Here is a 20,225-nt window from a genome sequence, read left to right as displayed (position 1 = left end):
ATAGTCCCAGCCCCACCTTAAATCTGGCTCCGACTCAGTACTGCATGCCATCACATTCAGGAAAGAGCACAGGATACCTACAGTTTTAATTCTTCACTGAAAGCTACCTGGCACTGCCACACCATGCCTAATTTAAGCAATTCAGAAGATAACGGGGTGGGACTCAGGGACCTCAGGCAAGCTACTGGAATTTTTATGTGAGAGGGAAAAATGCTTTTATCTAACTGATGTAATATAAACTAATCAAGAGATTATAAAAATTTGATTTACTTAGAACTATTAAAAGCAGCTAGTGATGTGGATTGTTCACGTTTTTCATCTCTTGGCAAACTGAAAATATAACTACCTATACAAACTTCTGGAAGTTTAGGCACAATTTATTAAAATCCTTTTACTCAGGACACTTAGGTAACCAATTCCTAGAGGCCTAAAGTTTCCCAGTTAAGATTATTACATTCTTAGAAAATAAGAGACCCTCAGATCCCTGGTAACCTCTCCAAAGCCCAAAACTACAAGGACATTCTCCCTTCTTGACCATTCATATGGCTTAAAATGCTCATTCACCCAAAATGGAGTTTTTAAAAATTTAAGCAATAAACAATTTTGCCAATAAACATTTTTAGAAGATCTTATTAAGTTAAAATGCAAACATACTGGTTTTATCTGTAAATCTAACATGTTAAAAGAGATCATCTCACATTGCCACCACAAATATCTTTGATAGAACATCACTACCCCCTTGTGGATTCGCAATAAAAAATCCTTATCTTCTATGTTCACTTTTTAAACGTTTCATTTTGCTGAACTTCCATTAAAGTTTACATTCTCTTCACTAAGAAGGGTGTTTTTACCTCTATTACTTTTTTAAAGAAGAAAAAAAAATTTTAAATAACCAATCCCATCAACTTATCTTCTAAGCATCCCCATTTAGGGGAGTACTATTTACATAATAGGTCAACGTGCTGATTTCAATAAGGTAACCACATCAACATTCCATTTTTCCTTAGAATATCTGAATTTACAACTCCAGTCATCACTTTGAGATTATTTTTAATGATAAATGGGTAATTTCTTCACTACTGCACCTTTTTCTATTTAATAATGTCAAACCTTGTACCAATTTTTTTTATTGCTTCCAAGTAACTTGATATCCAAGTGTCCCAGAAAACTGAGGAACATACATCCTCAGAAAGAACTTTAAAGACAAGGATTAAAAATCAAACCTAAGTCTTAAAAGGATTCATTCTTGATTGTATTACTAAACCCTCAGAAGTGCTTCCTAGCAATCTAAATCAACCTGATAAAGGAAAAAAAGCTACCTGTTTTTCAAAACTAGAAAGGTTTTTTTTCTTTCCCTTTTTTTTTTTTTTAGTTGCAAGAGTACCACTGGTTGTATCTGCATATCATTCTCATGTAACACACAGACCCATCCTGTTAAATGTAACTGTAAAAAAGATTAAATCAGCTTAGATATCTGGTTGATCACTTGTTAGAGACACTAGATTTACCTAATGTAGAAATCATCTCTGCAACACCATACAGGCTACCGAGAGAAAGGCTGAGTTACTAGGAGTTAGCTCCCAGTTTTCTCACAGATGCTGAACACAAAAGCAGGAACACAGTAAGTAATTCACTGTTGTTATGACAAGACAAATTCCAGTATCCATCCCAGTGATTAGGTGGAAATTAGGGAGGAAACAATCCACTTTGCAAGTGTTTTTAGACAATAAATACACACATATTCTTACCTTGTGATAACTGATAAGGAAGAAAAGGTAAGAGACACTGTCTGGTCTTTAAATGACTGAACGTTATATGTTCCAAAGGGCTTTTCACATATCAACCCCACTGAAGACTATACATATAAAAAGATCAATCAAGCAACATGTTCAAAACCAGTGGCTGAACCAGGGAGCTGGCCTTCACAGTTTGCTTTTTTGGAATTTTGTTACGATTGTTGTTTCGGATTTTTTTTTTGGAAAGAAGGTGGAGGGAGATATCTTGGATGACATAAGAAGGTGTGTTTGTGTTGAGAATAATGCCACTTAATTAGTAGCCAGGTAGTAACATGCTTAAAACTGTTAAGAACTCAGTCCCAAACATTTCTTTCAAGGCATGTCACTTTGTGCACTTGTAACTAGAAAACCATGCTGCGGAGAGCAGAGTGGGGGGACACAGCCCCACACCAGCACATCTCACCATCACCTCCTGGCAACAGTCTTGGGAAGGGGTATGTTACAGGCCTTGAGAGGCCTGCCTAAATCTGAAAAAAGTAAAATAAAATGTGACTGCACTTTCCCAAATGAGCAAAGGAGTCACGTATAAGAGAACATGCAACTCTATCAAGAATGAGCAAAACAATGGATGAAGGCAGAAGACCATTTAAAAAAAATACCCCTGGGTCATTCCATGTTATGTAGATGTCTACCAGGTGAAAGAAAACGAACAATCCTCTAAAAAAAGAGTGAAAAAGGAAGTAGTGTGGCTGACACTTGGCCTCCCTTTGTAGTGGGGTACATAATATTTCTTTTTTAGGCCAGGGTAATGAGCTAAAAAATGCTCAGGAAGCATTACCAATCTTTACACAAGGAGGCCAGCCCATGACCTCCACAAGCAATGGCGTTCAAAGCAGAAAGATGCAATACAACCTTAGAAATACACAGCCAGCATACTGATGGCATGAAAACACCATCCTTTACTTCATCCTACCAGATTAAAAAAATCAGGGACTGCTGTCCATTGTCCTATATACAGAGGAACACTTTCCTTACAAATGCATGACAAAAATCACAGGATGGAAGACCATCTACTTATTTACAAGCCCCTCTTTCTACTGACAGAATGGTAACACATCTTAATCATAGGATTGCACACTACACCCCCAGATGTCACAAAATTCAAGGATCTGACAGCATCTGATCAACCTATATCCTGAACCTGATTAGGTATTCAAAAAAACAAAAGGGAAAAGACATATGCCACACCAGAACCTGGAAAGGAGAGTGAATGACCATGCACTCTTATTCATGTCACAGGACAAAGAATAGAAAGCAAAAATACTTCTTACCCACTCCAAACACACGAAGACTAAAGACAGTACTGCAATAAGCAAAGCAACACCGGAAGACCCTGCACACCCTTGTGAATGAAGGCCCGAAACGAAGAGCATACTTGTTGGCTCTGCCCAAAGAAATGTACCCTTATCAAGCTAGAGACCGAAGGAAACTGTCTAAATGCAGCAAAAACAAATTTCCAAAATCCTACATGGGGAGGCCCAAACACAGAAGGGCAGTGTTTCACCCCAGGATGCTATCCAGCTACTAGTTCTACTATCATACCTTGCCCTGTGGCTTAAATCCCACTATCTCCCTATCCTTAGGGAGACAAGAAGTAACACTGCCTCTTACTACACACTACAGGACAAAAGGAATGGTGGGCACCCCTCCCCACGGAATGACAGCCATGGATACAGTAGATCTGCAAATACTTTTTTAAAATAACAATGACAAGGGCAATAAAGAAACCTCTTTATGTGGGAAGGAAAGGCAAGCAGGATTTAAGTCATTAGAACATCAAACAAGGGGGGGCATGGCAAGTGATTTTAGAAAATACAGAACATTTTAGAAAATGATCTGTTTTAATGGAAACAAAAAAGAAACATACATCATCAGTCACTACAAAAAATATTCAGTAATATTCAGTCACGTATTCACATGAATAAAGGGCACTGCCAATCCACATACTACAACAATCCTAAACCAGAGTTCTTCTTTAGAGTGAAACACCACCACACCTGATTTCTTCTACAGAAACTGTGGAGGGGAAATCAGGTTTAATGCAGGAGGAAAAGAAAAAATGCACTTCAGGTTAATTCTTTATTATTATTGTCATCATTATATATACCAAACCCACGTGCAAAAATAAACTGAGGCTATTTTGGAAAAAAAAAAAAAAAGACAAGACACAAAAACAGTACCGTTAAGAAATATAAATAAAGTATTAAAAGTCACAAAATAAACAAAAGCAATGATAATTATACCAGGTAACTAGCCTAAGAACTGTCAGCACAATTAGGCATTAAATTTCAATCTAACACTCCCTTGGCAGCAAAAATGTAACAGCAGCTCATACAGTTCTTACTATTTGATAACATGAAACATACCAGTTAATCATAAAAGAAAATTATTTTTCTACCACTTCCTTCTATAAAGGATGCATTCGATTTTATGTTCTACACAATACTTAGTATGTTCTATACAATACCCAGTATGCTGTTCAAACGCTGAATGAGCTTTCCACCCAACCAAACATCTAAGTGACCTAAAAGTTATGCCTAGCCTTTTAGGAAGAAGGTTGATCTTACTTTCTCTGCATGCACACACACCCCACACACAGTTTGAGGGAAAGCTGTTAAAGGCCTCTCCCCATCAGCCCTCCGCCCTCTCCACCACCTGACTCCTGCAGGAAAGAGGGAGGAGCTCAATGGGATAGTACACTATTAGAGTATATTTTTGTAAGATTACAACTCAATTAAAATTCAGCAAGGAATTCCTTGTAAGAATATATAAAAAGACAAGCACGAGATACACTGAAATGTCACTCACTAAAAGGCTAACAAAACCCCTATGGTCGAAACAGTCACATAGCCGCCCCACCCCCAAGTTGCTTCCATGTAAAAGAACCTCAGGGAAGTCTCCAAATTAATATGCTCAGCAATGGGAATATGGATGAAAAAACAACTTCTCTCCAAAAGGACAGACCCAAAGGTCCCACAAAGGAGGTGACAGGCACAACTATGAGGGAAAAGAAGGAAACAGGAGAATCACCTTCTGTTGCTTTTTCCAAAAAGATGGAAGAAAGAAGTACAACTGTACATAAAGAGGTATTTCCTCCAAACCTTAGAACACGGGAAACCAAGAATGGCCCAGAGCAATGAAAGAATGGGAAAAGTATTCAGCCACAAAATGGGCGACCTCAAAATCAGCCAGAAAGAATTCGAGCCCCACCAGACCTGTGGGCTATACCCAGCATAAACAGAGTCTAAAGAATAGGCTATTTTAGGGAGAAAGCCTCAAAAGTAAAGAAATGGAAAAATGCAGGCAATTAGGATATAGAAGCATGTCTCAAAGAACAAGCATGAGCAACCCCACTCTTATGAAAAGGACAATCCAACCCCACCTGACCTTGAGTAGAAGCTGTTGTGACATGTCAACATTCTGAATCCACTGAACATTTCCCAGATGCAGAATGAGTCAGGTCTTCAAGAAGACAAGGGTCCCATGGGTCACCCAACTTTGTCCAAAGGAGGTAAGGGATGAAGGGGAAGAGAGGGATGGTCTAAAAGAAAGCTATGAAAAGGAACAGTCATTAGAGAACCCCTAATGACTTGCTGGTAGCCTGGCCACCAGCAAGAAGCCCCAGTGCACGGGCAGTGAGGAAAGGCTACGACACAGCACAGCAACATCACACTCGGAGAGAAAAGCCTAACTTTGCACACTAACCTCAAGGGTGCTCCTCCAACCCTTACCGTCTGCCTTTCTCTGACCAGGGTAGGGAGAAGCCCAGTTAGCAGGCCATCTCCAAAAGGCAGTGGGTGGGAAGGAGAAGGGCCTGAAAGATCTGCCACCTCAAGGGAAGTGACTCCACTGGGAACACGCCAACACATCCAGCAGGTGCCCAACCACTGTCCTCCGAGGGTCATTAACACTACACCCTCAAGATACACAACTCCACCAAGCTAAGTACAGATACAAAGAGAGTAAGAACAGGGTAAAAACTAAAAAACTAAAAATAAGGAAATTGAGGTCAAAAGCACTACTGTGGGGCAGTGGGTATGATGCCCACTGGCTAACACAGTATTAACTGAAGGGCAAAGTCCCAAAGTCAAAGCCTAATGCTGACCAATCCTTGGAATAACCCTGTCTCCTCACTCAGGAATCCAGGTGAAGAGGCTCCTTGCTGGGAAAGAGACTACAGGTCCAAAGGCCCTGAGTCCCACAGAGCCTGCTGGGGAGGACGGGGCTCCTCACTAAGCCTGTCAAAAGGAAAACTCTGCTGCTGCACAACAGCAACTAGCCGCCACTCCGAGCTGGGGCCGGAATGACGTGGGGCTACCGGAGGAGGCTCCCACTGATCCCCTGCCCAGAGCCAAGGGCAAGGGCCAGATGCGCACACTGCGAATCCCAGAAAAACCTGGAGAACCATGCCTGCTTCATGGTGCCACAGGCTTCACAAAGGCACCTTCTCCTCATGTGCACAACCTCTCAGTTACTGACACAGCCAAAATAAAACAGCGACATATTTATGGCCGTTCGTTCCTAGTTCTGTCACAGAAACACATATCCTCACCCACTTCTATCATGTGCCTAAAATTACATGAATCTCTTTCCTCTACAAAGCAATAAAGAAATGAAGATGAGAACTTTCGCCCTATGAAGAAGTAAAGAGTATCACCCCTAACCTCAGAACACCTAAGTTTTGGCGCACGTTGGCAAGCACACTACACCAGGTATTCAGGGACTTGGTGAGTGAGCACTCAGGATGTCATTCTGCTTATTCAGTACAGGACAAATGACAAAGGAAAGAGTGGTAAGCAGTGGCCATTTATCAATGAGTTTTCTGATTCTCCTAAGCCTGAAGAGTTACCAACAACAGTAATATACATCTATATTCATACACAACCAAGACCCCACGTATACCCAAAATATATAGATGTCATCTACCCCCTCCCAATTTTCTGTATTTATGTCAGGGGTGTGATTTCATCTAAGACTATAAACCTATACATGGGTGTATATTTACAAATGCACAGAACCATGATAATCTCTTTTTTGCCAAAAGAGAACCAGAACAGCAAGAAATGGAAAGCACCCAAATTTCCCCTTCACCTGAAAGCCACAAGATGGAAAGAAATGTTTGGATCCTATGAGAGACAACACTGGGCCAAAGGAAGGTTCTAGTACAACAAGGAAAACACGAGCAACCTCTTCCCCAATAGCACGTAGGCAACATGGGTGTCTACATTCCCTTTTCTAGAAGGAAAGGCATATGGCTTCTTCTTATCCAGCCAATATGAATACAGTTTAAGAAAATTACAAAAAGTCAAGGTAACAGGCTCACTAAATATGGCTGACTGGGAAACACAAGCCATTAGGAGGATATGGGTTGTCTTAAAGAAGAAATGAGAAGTTTATTTCCAAGGAAGGTTCAAAGACTCTTCAGCCTAGGATGTACAAAGTCTGGTTCTTACTGCACAGAAGACAGTACTCAGAACACCAAAAACAAGGGCACATGACCCCCTTCCTAGTGGGGCAGTGTCAACTGGTGAATGCTGCCCCCACCTAAGAGGCAAGAGTAAACTGGAAGCAGAAACAGACCTTAGTTTTCCTCAGACATGGGAGCACTAACTAACTACCCTGGGTCCCTTCTTACTCAAGTCCTAGGCACAGTGGAAGCCGTGCCCTACATCTGGATGGGGCACCACCCTCGCCCAAACAAGGAACTGAGGACAGAGAACCACCACATTAGCGGTGAGCAACTAACGGGGAAAAGAGCACTGGACTGTCCAGTTTCTCCCATAAGAAAAAGAGGACAACTCAAAGGGTATTCGGGAAATGAGCTCACCCTCACCCAGGAAAGTGTGCGGAGAGTGTGCATAATCTGTAAGAAGTATCTGCTTTCCTATTTAGAAATGACTTCAGGGCTACACAGGCAGCCCCCACTATCCACTGGGTGAGGGAAGAAGAACATGGGTGGCCAGAGTCCCCTTGTCCTGGCAAAAGGGTCAAGAGATGGTGTGCAGAGGCCCCAAAACGATTCCACGGAGGATGAAAGGATGAGACAGACCCCTCTGCCAAAGATCAGGGTCATGGAAGGTAAAGGGCAAGGGAGTATAGAGATCCTCACTTGTCTTAGGAACGGAGACCCCACCCTCCTGGCTGCGAGGGGTGCAAGGGCAAGAATAGGCTGCGAACGCCGGCTAGGGGCGGGGATGCTGCGCAGGCCCCCTTCCCAGGCAGCGAAGGGGGAGGAATCACACGAGGCCCTTCGGCCCGGGGACGCTCAGCAGGAGGAGGTCCCCCTGGCGGGGAGAGGCGCGGGGACCCCCGCGGGCTCAGGGAGACGCTCACGGGGCTCAAGGAGGATGCTGGACGGGGTCCGCCTAGCCCTGCCGCCGAGAGCCAGAGGCGGCGAGGCTGAGCGCCCGCCGTGCCCCCGACGGGGACCGGCCCGGGGCAGCAGGGCGCGGGGCCGCCGGGGGCCTCAGGCGGATAAACTTTCCGCCCCGCGGCCCCCACCGGGCCGGTGCGGGGGGCGGAGGCCGGGGCCGGCCGCGGGCCCGGGAGCGGCGGGGATGCCCGGTCCGGGTGGGGGAGGCGCCGGCCCTCCCTCCGCCGGCTCCTCCTCCTCGCTGGGCCCGGCCCCCGCCCGCCGGCCCCCCGCCCCTCAGCTCCGGCCCCAGACCGCCCCCGGGTGGGGGTGTGCGGCGCCGCGCTCCGCCGCCCGGCGAGTCACCTCAGGACCCGGCCGCGCTCCGCCCTCCCACCAGCCGCCCCCTCCCCGGCCCGGGGCGCCCGCCGCCGCCGCCGCCGCCGCCGCGCCCCCGCGCTCCCGCCCGGCGCCGCCGATGCCCGGGGTGTCCGGCGGGGCCGGGTCCCGCCGCCCGCCGCGCCGCCCCCGGCCCCTCACGCTCCGGCTCTTACCTTCCGGCTTGTTTTCGGCAGCCATTTCCCCTCCGCGCGCCACATCCTCCTCCTCCTCGCGACCGGGACCCCGAGCGCGCGCCTCGTACCGCCGCCGCCGCCGGCCCAGCCACCCCGCCGCCGCCGCGCACCCGCCCTGGCCCCGCCCCGCGGCCCACGCACTGCGCCCGTTGGGCCGCGCGGCTGCCACTCATCGCTCCCGCCACCAATCGCCCCGCACCAGGGGTCTCACTACTCTCCGGGAGGAGCGTCCTATCCATCCGATCCATTGGCTGGTCACCACCCAACGGAATGAAAGGATTGGTCGAGAATCAACGCCCCCTCCCCACCCACTCCCAGGAAAGCCCGCCTTCCATACCTAAACAAAGCTTCCCAATGGCCAGAGACCAAAAGAACCGCCAAATCAGGAATGGGCCGACACGGAATATTTCCTCGAGGCCGAGACGTGGCGTCTTGATTGGGCGTCACTACAGTGTTTCCCAGGCCGTCCAAACCAATCAAAGGGGGTTCCCGGAACTCGGGAGCGGCGAAGGGAAGCCCCGCCTCCGAGCGTGACGGTCATGAGGAAGGCGCTCGCTCATTGGCGCGTTGGGGCTTTTCCCGCGTGCTCCCGGGGCTGAAGGACGTTCCCGGGGAAGCCGCTGTCGGCGCGTGGGGGTCCCGATGGCAGTGGAGGACGCGACGGGATCTCGGGATCCCGCCGTCTGCCGCTCCCGGGGACGCAACGGGCCGGAGAGCTGAGGCTGGCCAGCACCGCGCTCCCGAGCTGGCCGTCCGGGGAGTCCAGCCATCGCAGCCGACCGTGGGGGAGGGGCGCGCCTCCCGCCAGGCCCCGCCCCTTCCCCCCTCCTCCTGCGCCCCGCCCCCGGCCGCGCCGCCGCGGCTCCCGGCGCGGGTGCCCGTGCCCGCCGGTCTCCGCTTTCCGTTCCCCGCCCCCTGTGCGCTCTGTTGTCCCCTTTTCCAGCGGCTTAAAATACTGAAACTTTATTTTGGTCACGTTGGCCATGTGACCCACAGAGCCGATGACTCATAAATGCCTGTCCCAGGATGAGGCCGCTGAACAGAACCTCAGAAACCTGGAGGCAAGGGCAAGCCAAGTTTCTCTCGAGCCGGGGCTCGTATTCGTGGCTTTTCCCAGCAAACGTCCCAGCGCCCACTGCACTCAGCTCTGTGCCAGGTGGGTAGAGAGCCCAGAAGCAGGTTAGGATCTGTCCTGCGGGGACAGGCACCGCTGCAGCTTTTCTGGAAACCCGTGCACACCTAGCGGACCAGCAAGCGCTGTACACAGAGCAGCCTAAAGCCTACAGATGGCAAAGATGACGATGCCCCCTCCCAGAGAAATTCAGGAATTGTGCACGTGGGCAGGTAACACCGGAAACAAAGGAGAAGGCTTCAATCCGAAAGTTAAAAAAAAAAAAAGGGCAAGAAAAGTTGAATGAAAAGCAGAGCTCCAACCCCTTTATGTGGATCTTGTATGGTATGCAGTAAAACATTTAATTCCTCTACATTTTATGTTTTCCTTTGCTACCTGCCGTTGAGAACAACCAGCAGAAACAGCGGAAGGCCCTCGTTCTTAGTATGTTGGCATTAAGATGGTCTGTCAGTGTGTTTTGTGCCAAACCTAACGTGTTCTTTTTCAAGTCTTCACAAGTGAAAATTTCTTAAGTTTTCCAGAAATAAAGACGTCCCAAAGAATGTTTTGTATTAGAAACTCAGCCTTCAATAAACTTTAATTTTATGAGCCTCGAAAAATGCAAAATTTTAACAACTAGGGTACAATATTTTATTGATTAGCATTCTTAGTAGTACCTATGTTGACGATTCGAGTAGTGAAACATTTTTGAAAGTGCTGGTGGCATTGAAAATTAGTATAACCCTTTTGAAAAGCAATTTTACAGTATGTTTAAAAGCCATAAAAAATGTCTGCATCTTTTGACCCAGTAATCTTACTTCTGGGAATCTATTCTAAGGAAATAACACTAAATGCCAAAAAAACTTTATGTGTGAAGGTATTCATCACAGAATCACTGTATTTATTACAACAAAAAAATTGAAAGCATCCTAAACGTGCTAGTGTTGGATATTTAGTAAGTAAATTGTGTTATATCCATACAATAGAACATTATGGTAGTCATGGACATAAACAGAACAGTTTACTGCCAGGTTGGAGTGGATTACTCAAAATTTTGCTGTTGATTTATTATATATGATGTGATTCTAGGTCTAAAAAAACTACATGTTGAAAAAAGTAGACAGAAAATACATCCACAAAATGACATTCGGGCTATTATGAGTGGTTTTTCTTATTGTCTCTATTTTCTATAATATAGTCACAACTATATATCTTTTATAATTAAAACATGTATTTAAATTAAAAAATAATTTTATCCAGTGCCTGCTAGAGACCAGACACTGTTAGATGCAGAGGATGTAAAGGTGCATAAAGTTGAGTGTCTCCCTGCAAGGTGCTCACAGCCTAGCTGGGTTAACATAAACAACAGCAGGCAAGATACAGTGGGGTCATGGAAAGTAAAGATTATCACCTGGGCCTCAGGAAGGCGTCACCATCACCATTGAAATCAACCTTGAGAAGCGCCTTAGATTCAGGCTAGAATGGCCACTCTCAAAGCATAGCCTGGGAACCAGAGGAGGTGACGAATCCTCAAGACTCTTCTGTAGATCCACAAAATCGAAATTTTCCTGATAATGTTGTGTCTATCTCTCATGGATGTACAGTGGAGTTTTCCAGAGACTACGGAATATATGGTATCAAAGCAGACTGAAAGCAGAATCAGATAGGAGAACCCAGCTGTCTTCTACTATGAGATAGTAAAGAGGTTTGCAGAACTGTGAAACAATGCCACTCTTACCACTAATTTTGGGGGTGAAAATTTTATTTACATAAAAAATGTGATGTTCATTAACATGTAATGGGTTTAGTATTTTTAAATGAACAACTTAACATTTCTAGTACATAAGCTATAGATAAATAAATCACATAAACAAAACCTCTTTCAGAATGTAAAGGGATCCTGAGACCAAAGAGTTTGAGAACCACTGGACAAGAGGAAGAGATGTTTTGAGGGTGATAGTTGGCTAGTACCTTGGTGCATTTTGGCTGCTTTAACGAAAATACCATACATGGGGTGGCTTATAACTACAGAAACTTATTTCCCACAGTTCTGGAGGCTAGAAGTCTGAGATCAGGGTGTACCCTTACATTGTAGAGAGCAGTGAGAAATAGCAAGCTCTCTCAGGACTCTTAAAAAGGCACTAATCCTATCATGACCCCATCTAATCACCTCCCAAAGGCCCTACCTCCTAAGACCAGCACATGGTGTGGTGGGTTTCAACATATGAATTTGGAGGGGACAGAAATATTCACTCCGTAACAGCTGGTATTTGCTTGGCAGGGTGACCAAGGGGTGAAGCAGTCCCAGTAGCTAGTGAAAATGAGCCCATTTACAAAGGAAAGGGGCTACAAGATGTGCCAGACACCCCACCCTCTGATCCTCTGCCCATCTGGGCTCTAATGTTCTTCAAGGAAAGAATGTTACTGTCCAGAAACAGATAAGAGATAGGTAGATAACAGGAATATTAGATTGTTATGTTTTTACCTCAAAAGTTTTATAAAAGAGCATCGTTCCCTGGTCAGCTTTCTGAAGTAATTATAAAGTGACTGTTACTGCTGGTGATGATGATAATAAAAGTGCCCGGACTTGCCTCCTTAAACTGGATGTCAGGGAAGATCCATGTTCCCGGACTGAAAGAGGAAAGCGTGGACTGAACCCATTTCAGAGGCTTAAAGACTCTTCAGAGGGAAACTGGCGGTATGCTCATTTTCACCTGCAGTTTGATGAATCATAAGAAGTACATATTTGGTCATTCAGATGTCCAAATATATATTTCCAAGATTTATCTGGTCTTCATCCACAGTTCCTGAAAACATTTCAGAACCTTAAAGGTGAAATGGGTGTCTTATGTTGATGAGAGACTTTTGGACCCCACCCAAGGGCGGGAGCTGGAGGCTGAATCAGCCAATGGCCAGTGACTTAGTCAGTCATGACTATGCAAAACCCCATGAGAAGAGCATGCTGCTCCCTCGCATCCTGCTTCTCCTTGGGAGAGAATATCTAAGCTTGGGGAACCAGAAAGCTTCCGTATGCTACTGACCGAGCCAGGCCCCAAGCTCCATGAGGCTAGAAGTTCCTTTATTTGGGACTTTGCCCTATGTCTCTCTTCATCCAGCTGTTAATTTGTTTCCTTTACAGTATCTTTTATTACACTGGTAAACGTAAGTGAGCCTCTTTAGCAAATTAATCAAACCTAAGGGGGAGGTCATTGGAACCTCCAATCTGTAGCCAGTCAGTCAGAAGCACAGGTAACTACCTGGGGCTTGCAACTGGCATCTGGAGTCCGATGGAGGAGCCCTTAACCCGGGGAATCCAGTGCTGGCTCCAGGCAGATAGTGTCAGAATTGAGTTGAATTCCAGGACGCGCTGCTGGTGTTTGAGAATTAACTGGTGTTGTAAGTGGGAAGACCCCTTCACTCCCTCTCACGCACACACACACTAGAATCAGGTCCTGGGACCCAAACGAGTTGTACTACTGCTATGTGAAAAAAATACATCACCCAACACAGGACGAGAAAGTATTCTATCTATGGCTTCCTTTGCTTTGAAAGGGCTGCATTGTTAGAAATGATGATATCTGAAAGTTCTACTTTCAAAAGTTTCTCCCCTTGCCTTTTCTTTAATTATTATATATTTTTTGAGATAATCACAGATCCACATAGAGTTGTAAGAAATAATACAAAGGGATCCCTTATCCCCTTGCCTCTTCAAGAGAAACGTAATGAAACTTGGTGAGCTTTGTTAGAACAAACCTCTCGCCAGATGTGCCTTGTTTTCCCTGCCCTGCAAACCCTCATCTTTTCTCCTTTCTGTGCGGACCTGCTACCATTCCACGAATTACGTCAGCCATCCCAGAACTTCATCTGGAAGAGTAAAGACTTGTCAGCTACTACAAATATTTGAGATATTTGGTTGAGATACTTGGGCCTAGTAGGGCTGAATTTCAGCTCATTTGAAATATAATTTGAACATAAAGGTTCGATTTGTGGACCAAGAATCTGTTGAAATTTTGAAATGAATAAATACTCTCATGGGTTTAATATTTACTGAAGTATCACCGAGTCAGAACAGACAGTAGGTTCAAGGACCAGCCACACCATTTCCGGTGGTTTTGCTTTCCTTTTAGTATTAAAACCCAGAAAAGAACATTATTCTTCATGATAGGGGTTTGAAGAGATGCTGTTTAATACTTACAATCATAAACCTTTCCACATTGCCACAAAACAGATCTGAGTGAACCTACTGTCTATGGACCTTCTTGAAGTTACAGTTAAATGCCTTTGATGGGATGAATCTCTCCTGTGTACCCTATGTACTCAGTCAATCCAGTTTTTTCTGGACTTTCCCTTTAAAATGGGAGTCTTTCTCCTCCCTCTTGAGCCTTCTGGTATTCCAGCCTAGAAGTCTTTTAGTGAATCTGAAATCAAGTCCAAAAAAATGCCTTCTTTCCTAAAGAGAGAAAAAGTTCAAAGAGATGGGCCCTTGCTGGTTCAAAGGGGCACATATGCAAATTGCTGCATGACCTTCAAAGACCAGGACACCACCTCTGCTTCCTGGGACCCAGAGAGATTTCAGGGGAGCCCCCAAAATCTCTGTAGAGCAAGGGTTTGGAGACAGCTGTCTGGGTGAAGGGAGAGGATAAGGGCGCGAGCATCTGCACCGCACACCCCACCTTGCCTATCCATTGGTTGTCTGTTTATCTGGGTTGGGCATCCAGGGAGCTAATGGAGAGGGTAGGGCTGCTGAAGCCACCCATGAAAGCTGGTGAGATCACTTGGAGGGCTTAAAATTTTGTTTTGTTTGTTTTCCTTATTTACCTCAACACTTCCCCGTGTAATTCATATCAACTCTCAGTCTTCCAAGGAAACTTTGTCTAGTCATTGAAGGTAAAAAGACCTGTCCAAACACCTGAAGGGAAAGGCTGCTAATCTATCAACACTGTCGTCTTTGACGGTCACCGAGAAGCACCCAAGAAACACCAGGCCACCACCACCTGCTAATGTAAAGACAGCGTGGACTCAGAGGCATGTCATTGTCATGAGTTTTGCCATTTTTCAAACAAGGTGAGCAATTTTCTTGAAGTATTAAGTTGTGAGATAGTACACAGCCATTAAAAAGGTGGGGTAAATTGACATGTGCTGTTACAGAAGTTTCTCCAGCTTAACTGTTAACAGAAAAACAGTAAGGCACAGGGCATAATGTGTACTAGTCTCACCCGCACACAGATGTAACATTTACTGCACATGTAGATGTTCTTGTAAACAGAAAAAGTTTCTGGAAGAATAACAAGAAATTGATTACCTATAGCTACTTTCGAGGGTGAAGCAGAAAAATAAAATAAAACTTACTCTTCATTTGATATGGTTTAAAATTTTTTACCATGCACATTCATCCAACATTTACTGGGTGCTTATAATTACCAGATACTGGTTCTAGCAGTGAACAAAATGGAGAAATATCCCTGCCTTCATGGAGCTGACATAGAAGTGGGAAGGACAGATGATAAATACACAAATATATGATTGGAGGTTAGAGAATGGTATATACTTGAAGAGAAATAAAGTAGGAGGGTGGGGTGGAGCCATGAGGCACTATTTTACGTAGTGAGGAGTCTCTGAAACCTGAGGGAATTGGGAGTAAGCCAGGCAGTTATGGGTGGGGTGGAGGAACATTGTAGGCAGAGGAACATCAAGTGCAAAAGCTCTGAGGCAAATGCACAGTTAGTGTGTTGTAGAAACTGCACTGAGGCCATTTGGAAAGAGCGCTGGGATGTGAATCCAAAGGGTGATCCAAAGGCTTGATGGTCCAGGACTTTTAATTCCATGGTGAAATCTTTGGATTTTATTCTGAGGGTCCCAGAAATCCATGGAGGACACTGACCTAGGAGTATTATCTCAGTGGTGTTGTAAAAAGATGACTCTGCTGCAATGCAGAAAATAGACTGTAAGGAGGCAAGAGAGGAAGCAGAGGAAGTTAGGAGATAATTAGAATCATCAACATTTGATGGTGGCTTAAACAAGGTGTATTAGTTTCCTGTGACTGCTGTAACAAATTATCTTAGTGGTTTAAAACAGCAGATATTTATTCTCTTCCATATGGAGGCCAGAAATCCGAAATCAGTTTTCAGGCCAAAATCAAGGTGTTGGCAGGGTTTTGCTCCCTTCAGAGGATCTAGGGAAAACCCATTCCTTGCCACTTCCAGGTTCTAGTGGTTGTTGACATATCCTGGCTTGTGGCCACACCACTCCAATCTTCCAAGGCCAGCACAGCATCTTCCCATTTGTGCTCCATCTTCATCTTGCCTGTGTGTGTGTGTGTGTGTGTGTGTGTGTGTGTGTGTGAGAAACCTCCCTCTGCCTCTCTCCTTGCCTCTCATGTGATATTTAAAGACCACCGAGATAATCCAAGATAATCTCCCCCATTTCAAGATCCTGAACTCAAGCCCATCTGCAAAGACCCTTTTTCCAAATAAATTAACATTTATAGGTTCCAGGGATTATGATCTAAAATCTGTGGGGGCCATTAGTCAGCATACCATACCAGGGGATGGCAAGTTTTTTGCAGTAAAGCACCAGATGGTATCTATTCAAGCTTTGCAGGCCCTGTGGTCTGTCACACCACTCAACTATCACAACTGCCTCTGAAGTGCAAAAGCAACCACAGACAATATGTAAACAAAAAGGCATGCCTAGATCCCCAAAACACTATTTACAAAAACAGGCAGCAGGTCTTACACCAAGGTGGAGGTCTTAAGAGGTAGGTGGATTTGGAATATGTATTGAAGGGAAGGATATTGCTCAGGTTTTGCTGAAGGGTCAGGTGGGAAATATAAAAGATAGAAATGTTCTGGGCCAAGGCTGACTCCCATGATTTCGGCCTCAATAATTGAGTTAATAGTATTATCACTTAAAGAATGGGGAGGAGCCAGGTTAGGCCAGGCATCCAGAATTCCATGTAGGACATGTTAATTCTGAACAGCCTAATAGATATCCAAGTGGAGACATCAAGAAACAACTGGATAGATGCATCTGAGGCACAGAGGGGTCATGGCTAGAGATCAAATTTGGGAGCAATCAGCATTCAGTGTTATCTAAAACCACGGCACTAAATAAGGTTTCCTAGGGGAGGGCTTATAATTCATTCTTTTACTCAATCATAATTTTTGAAAAAATACCCAAAAAATCATGACTCTCACATAAAATTAGTATATTGATGGAACACACTAGAGAGCCCAGATATAAACCCAAGCATATATGGTCAATTAATACACAACAAAGGAGCCATGGACATACAGTGGGGAAATGACAGCCTCTTCAACAACTGGTGATGGCAAAACTGGACAGCTACATGCAAGAGAATGAAACTGGATTATTGTCTAACCCCATACACAAAAGTAAACTTGAAATGGATCAAAGACCTGAATGTAAGTCATGAAACCATAAAACTCTTAGAAGAAAACTTAGGCAAAAATCTCTTGAATATAAACATGAGCAACTTTTTAATGAATGTATGTCCTCAGCCAAGGGAAACAAGAGCTAAAATGAACAAATGGGACTACATCAAGCTAAAAAGCTCTGTACAGCAAACGACACCATCAGCAGAACAAAAAGGCATCCTACAGTATGGGAGAATGTATTTGTAAATGACATATCTGACAAGGGGTTAACATCCAAAATATATAAAGAACTCACATGCCTCAACACCCAAAAAGCAAATAACCCTATTAAAAAATGGGTGGAGGATATGAACAGACAATTATCCAAAGAAGAAATTCAGATGGCCAACAGGCACATGAAAAGATGCTCCACATCGTTAATTATCAGAGAAATGCAAATTAAAGCTACAATGAGATATCACCTCATACCAGTTAGGAAGGCCAACATCAAAAAGACTAGGAACAACAAATGCTGGCGAGGATGCAGAGAAAGGAGAACCCTTCTAAACTGCTAGTGGGAATGTAAATTAGTTCAACCATTGTGGAAAGCAAGATGGAGGTTCCTCAAAAAACTAAAAATAGAAATACCCTTTGACCCAGGAATTCCACTCCTAGGTATTTACCCAAAGAAAACAGTTCTCAGATTCAAAAAGACTTACGCACCTCTATGTTTATTGCAGCACTGTTTACAATAGCCAAGATATGGAAGCAACCTAAGTGTCCATCAGTAGATGAATGGATAAAGAAGATGTGGTACATATACACAATGGAATATTATTCAGCCATAAGAAGAAAAAAAATCCTACCATTTGAACAACATGGGTGGAGCTAGAGGGTATTATGCTCAGTGAAATAAGCCAGGTGGAGAAAGATAAGTACCAAATGATTTCCCTCATTTGTGGAGTATAACAATGAAGCAAAACTGAAGGAACAAAACAGCAGCAGACTCACAGACTCCAAGAAAGGGTTAGCAGTTACCAAAGGGGAGGTATAGGGGAGGGTGGGTGGGGAGGGAGGGAGAAGGGGAGTGAGGGGTATTATGATTAGTACACTTGGTGTGGGAGGGGGGTCATGGGGAAGACAGTATAGCACAGAGAAGACAAGCAGTCACTCTGTGGCATCTTACTACACTGATGGACAGTGACTTCAATGGGGTATGGGGGGAACTTGATAATATTGGTGAAAGTAGTAACCACAATGTTTTTCATGTGAAACCTTCATAAGAGTGTTTTTCAATAATACCTTAATAAAAAAATTAAATGAATATGTTTCAGTTTTTAGCTCTTTAATTAATGAGAGAACCAGTAAGATGCTGAAACCAGTTCAAAGGAGAATTTGAAGAGCAGTGGTACATTTCTAGGAAAACAAGAATGGTTGCTACAAGATTTAACATCGGTTTGCATCCTATAGGGGCAATAAAGTGTCATGTTTAAGGTAGTCTGTTCAACAGTGCAAAATCATTCCCTTTACTTTCAGTTTTCTACTTCTTCTTAACAGTGTTCACTCCAATAGAATCCGATCGTCCCTGAAGGGTCCACTAGGCAATGTCCAACACTTCGCTGACAGGACCACTCTTGCTCATTTCCAAATGTGAGACAATTTTTCCTGCCATTGTTAATTAATCAACATTTCTTGAGCACTTCCTAGGCGATAGGTACCGTTATGTACAATTAATGTAATCACTGAACAAAACACATCCCCCAGACATCCTGGTGTTGACCTTCCAGGAAGGGCAATAAACAGAATGAAGAAAGAAATTCTATAGTACGTGAGAAGGCTATTAAATACTATGGAAAAAATAAAAAGTGGAGCAGGTCAAAGGGGATCGGGAGTACCCATGTTGGGGGATGTAATTTTAAGTAGAAATGATCAGGTGGAAGGCGGGTTAGTTCAGTTGATTAGAGAGTGGTGTGATAAACAGAAATAGTCAGACATCATTAAGAAACTGACATTTGGAGCAACCTAAGTGTCCATCAGTAGGTGAATGGATAAAGAAGAGGTGGTACATATACACAATGGAATATTATTCAGCCATAAGAAGAAAACAAATCCTACCATTTGCAACAACATGGATGGAGCTAGAGGGTATTATGCTCAGTGAAATAAACCAGGCGGAGAAAGACAAGTACCAAATGATTTCACTCATCTGTGGAGCATAAGAACAAAGAAAATACTGAAGGAACAAAACAGCAGCAGACTCCCAGAACCCAAGAATGGACTAACAGTTACCAAAGGGAAAGGGACTAGGGAGGATGGGTGGGATAAGGGGAAAAAGGGGCATTACAATTAGCACACATAATGTAGGGGAGGACACGGGAAAGGCAGTATATACAGAGAAGACAAGTAATGATTCTATAGCATCTTACTACGCTGATGGACAGTGCCTATAGTGGGGTATGTGGGGGGGGACTTGATTATAGGGGGAGTCTAGCAACCATAACATTGTTCAAGTATTTGTACATTAACAATACCAAAATAAAAAAAAATAAATAGATAGATAGATAAGTAAGTAAATAAATAAACTGACATTTGGGCAAAGACAGCAAGGAGCTGGAGAGTTAGCCATGTGGATATGGGAGAGAAGATTGCTCAAAATATAAAAAGAGTTCAGAATTTTTAAAAGAAGGTTAATTTTGTTTTTCATTAGTGAAGGAAAAAAATGTAAGCAGTAAAATTTGGATCATAGATTGAGTCAAAACAGTTTGTTTTCTTTCCTGCAAAGTGTTCTTTCAAATTCTAAGCAGACTGTGATACTGTGGGCAGGAGATAAATGTTAAATCAGAAGAATAATTTTAACAGTCCTGACCTTTTCCCCCTTTCAGAGTGAAAATGGGCCCTTCTTTTTCACTGGAAAAGAGTCCCATCTGCCTTGCTACCCCACCCACAAAGAATTAGACTGCATGTGTGACAATACTTAAAGAAAAAATTAAAATGTTGGTAGTAAATAGCAATTCA

General features: G+C 44.1%; 1 protein-coding gene across 13 annotated transcripts in view; it reads right to left on the bottom strand.

The window, feature by feature from the left end:
• CAMTA1 (calmodulin binding transcription activator 1) overlaps positions 1–8,863 on the bottom strand; it is an 833,565-nt gene extending 824,702 nt beyond the window's left edge. For 11 of the 13 annotated variants that reach the window (XM_036925330.2, XM_036925331.2, XM_036925333.2 and 8 more), the window contains exon 1: positions 8,703–8,862. In XM_036925330.2, the coding sequence (XP_036781225.2) occupies positions 8,703–8,747 (45 nt within the window). In that variant the 5' untranslated portion in view covers positions 8,748–8,862. Of the gene's footprint in view, positions 1–8,702 lie in introns of all 13 variants that reach the window. The other 2 variants (XM_057499667.1, XM_036925345.2) reach the window with 2 other exon arrangements.
• Positions 8,864–20,225: the final 11,362 nt, after the last annotated feature.

The sequence above is a fragment of the Manis pentadactyla genome, chromosome 4 (genome assembly GCF_030020395.1).
Source record: "Manis pentadactyla isolate mManPen7 chromosome 4, mManPen7.hap1, whole genome shotgun sequence".
NCBI classification, from domain to species: domain Eukaryota; kingdom Metazoa; phylum Chordata; class Mammalia; order Pholidota; family Manidae; genus Manis; species Manis pentadactyla.
Note: the sequence above shows the minus strand (reverse complement) of the source record. Positions and strands in the feature narration are given on the sequence as shown.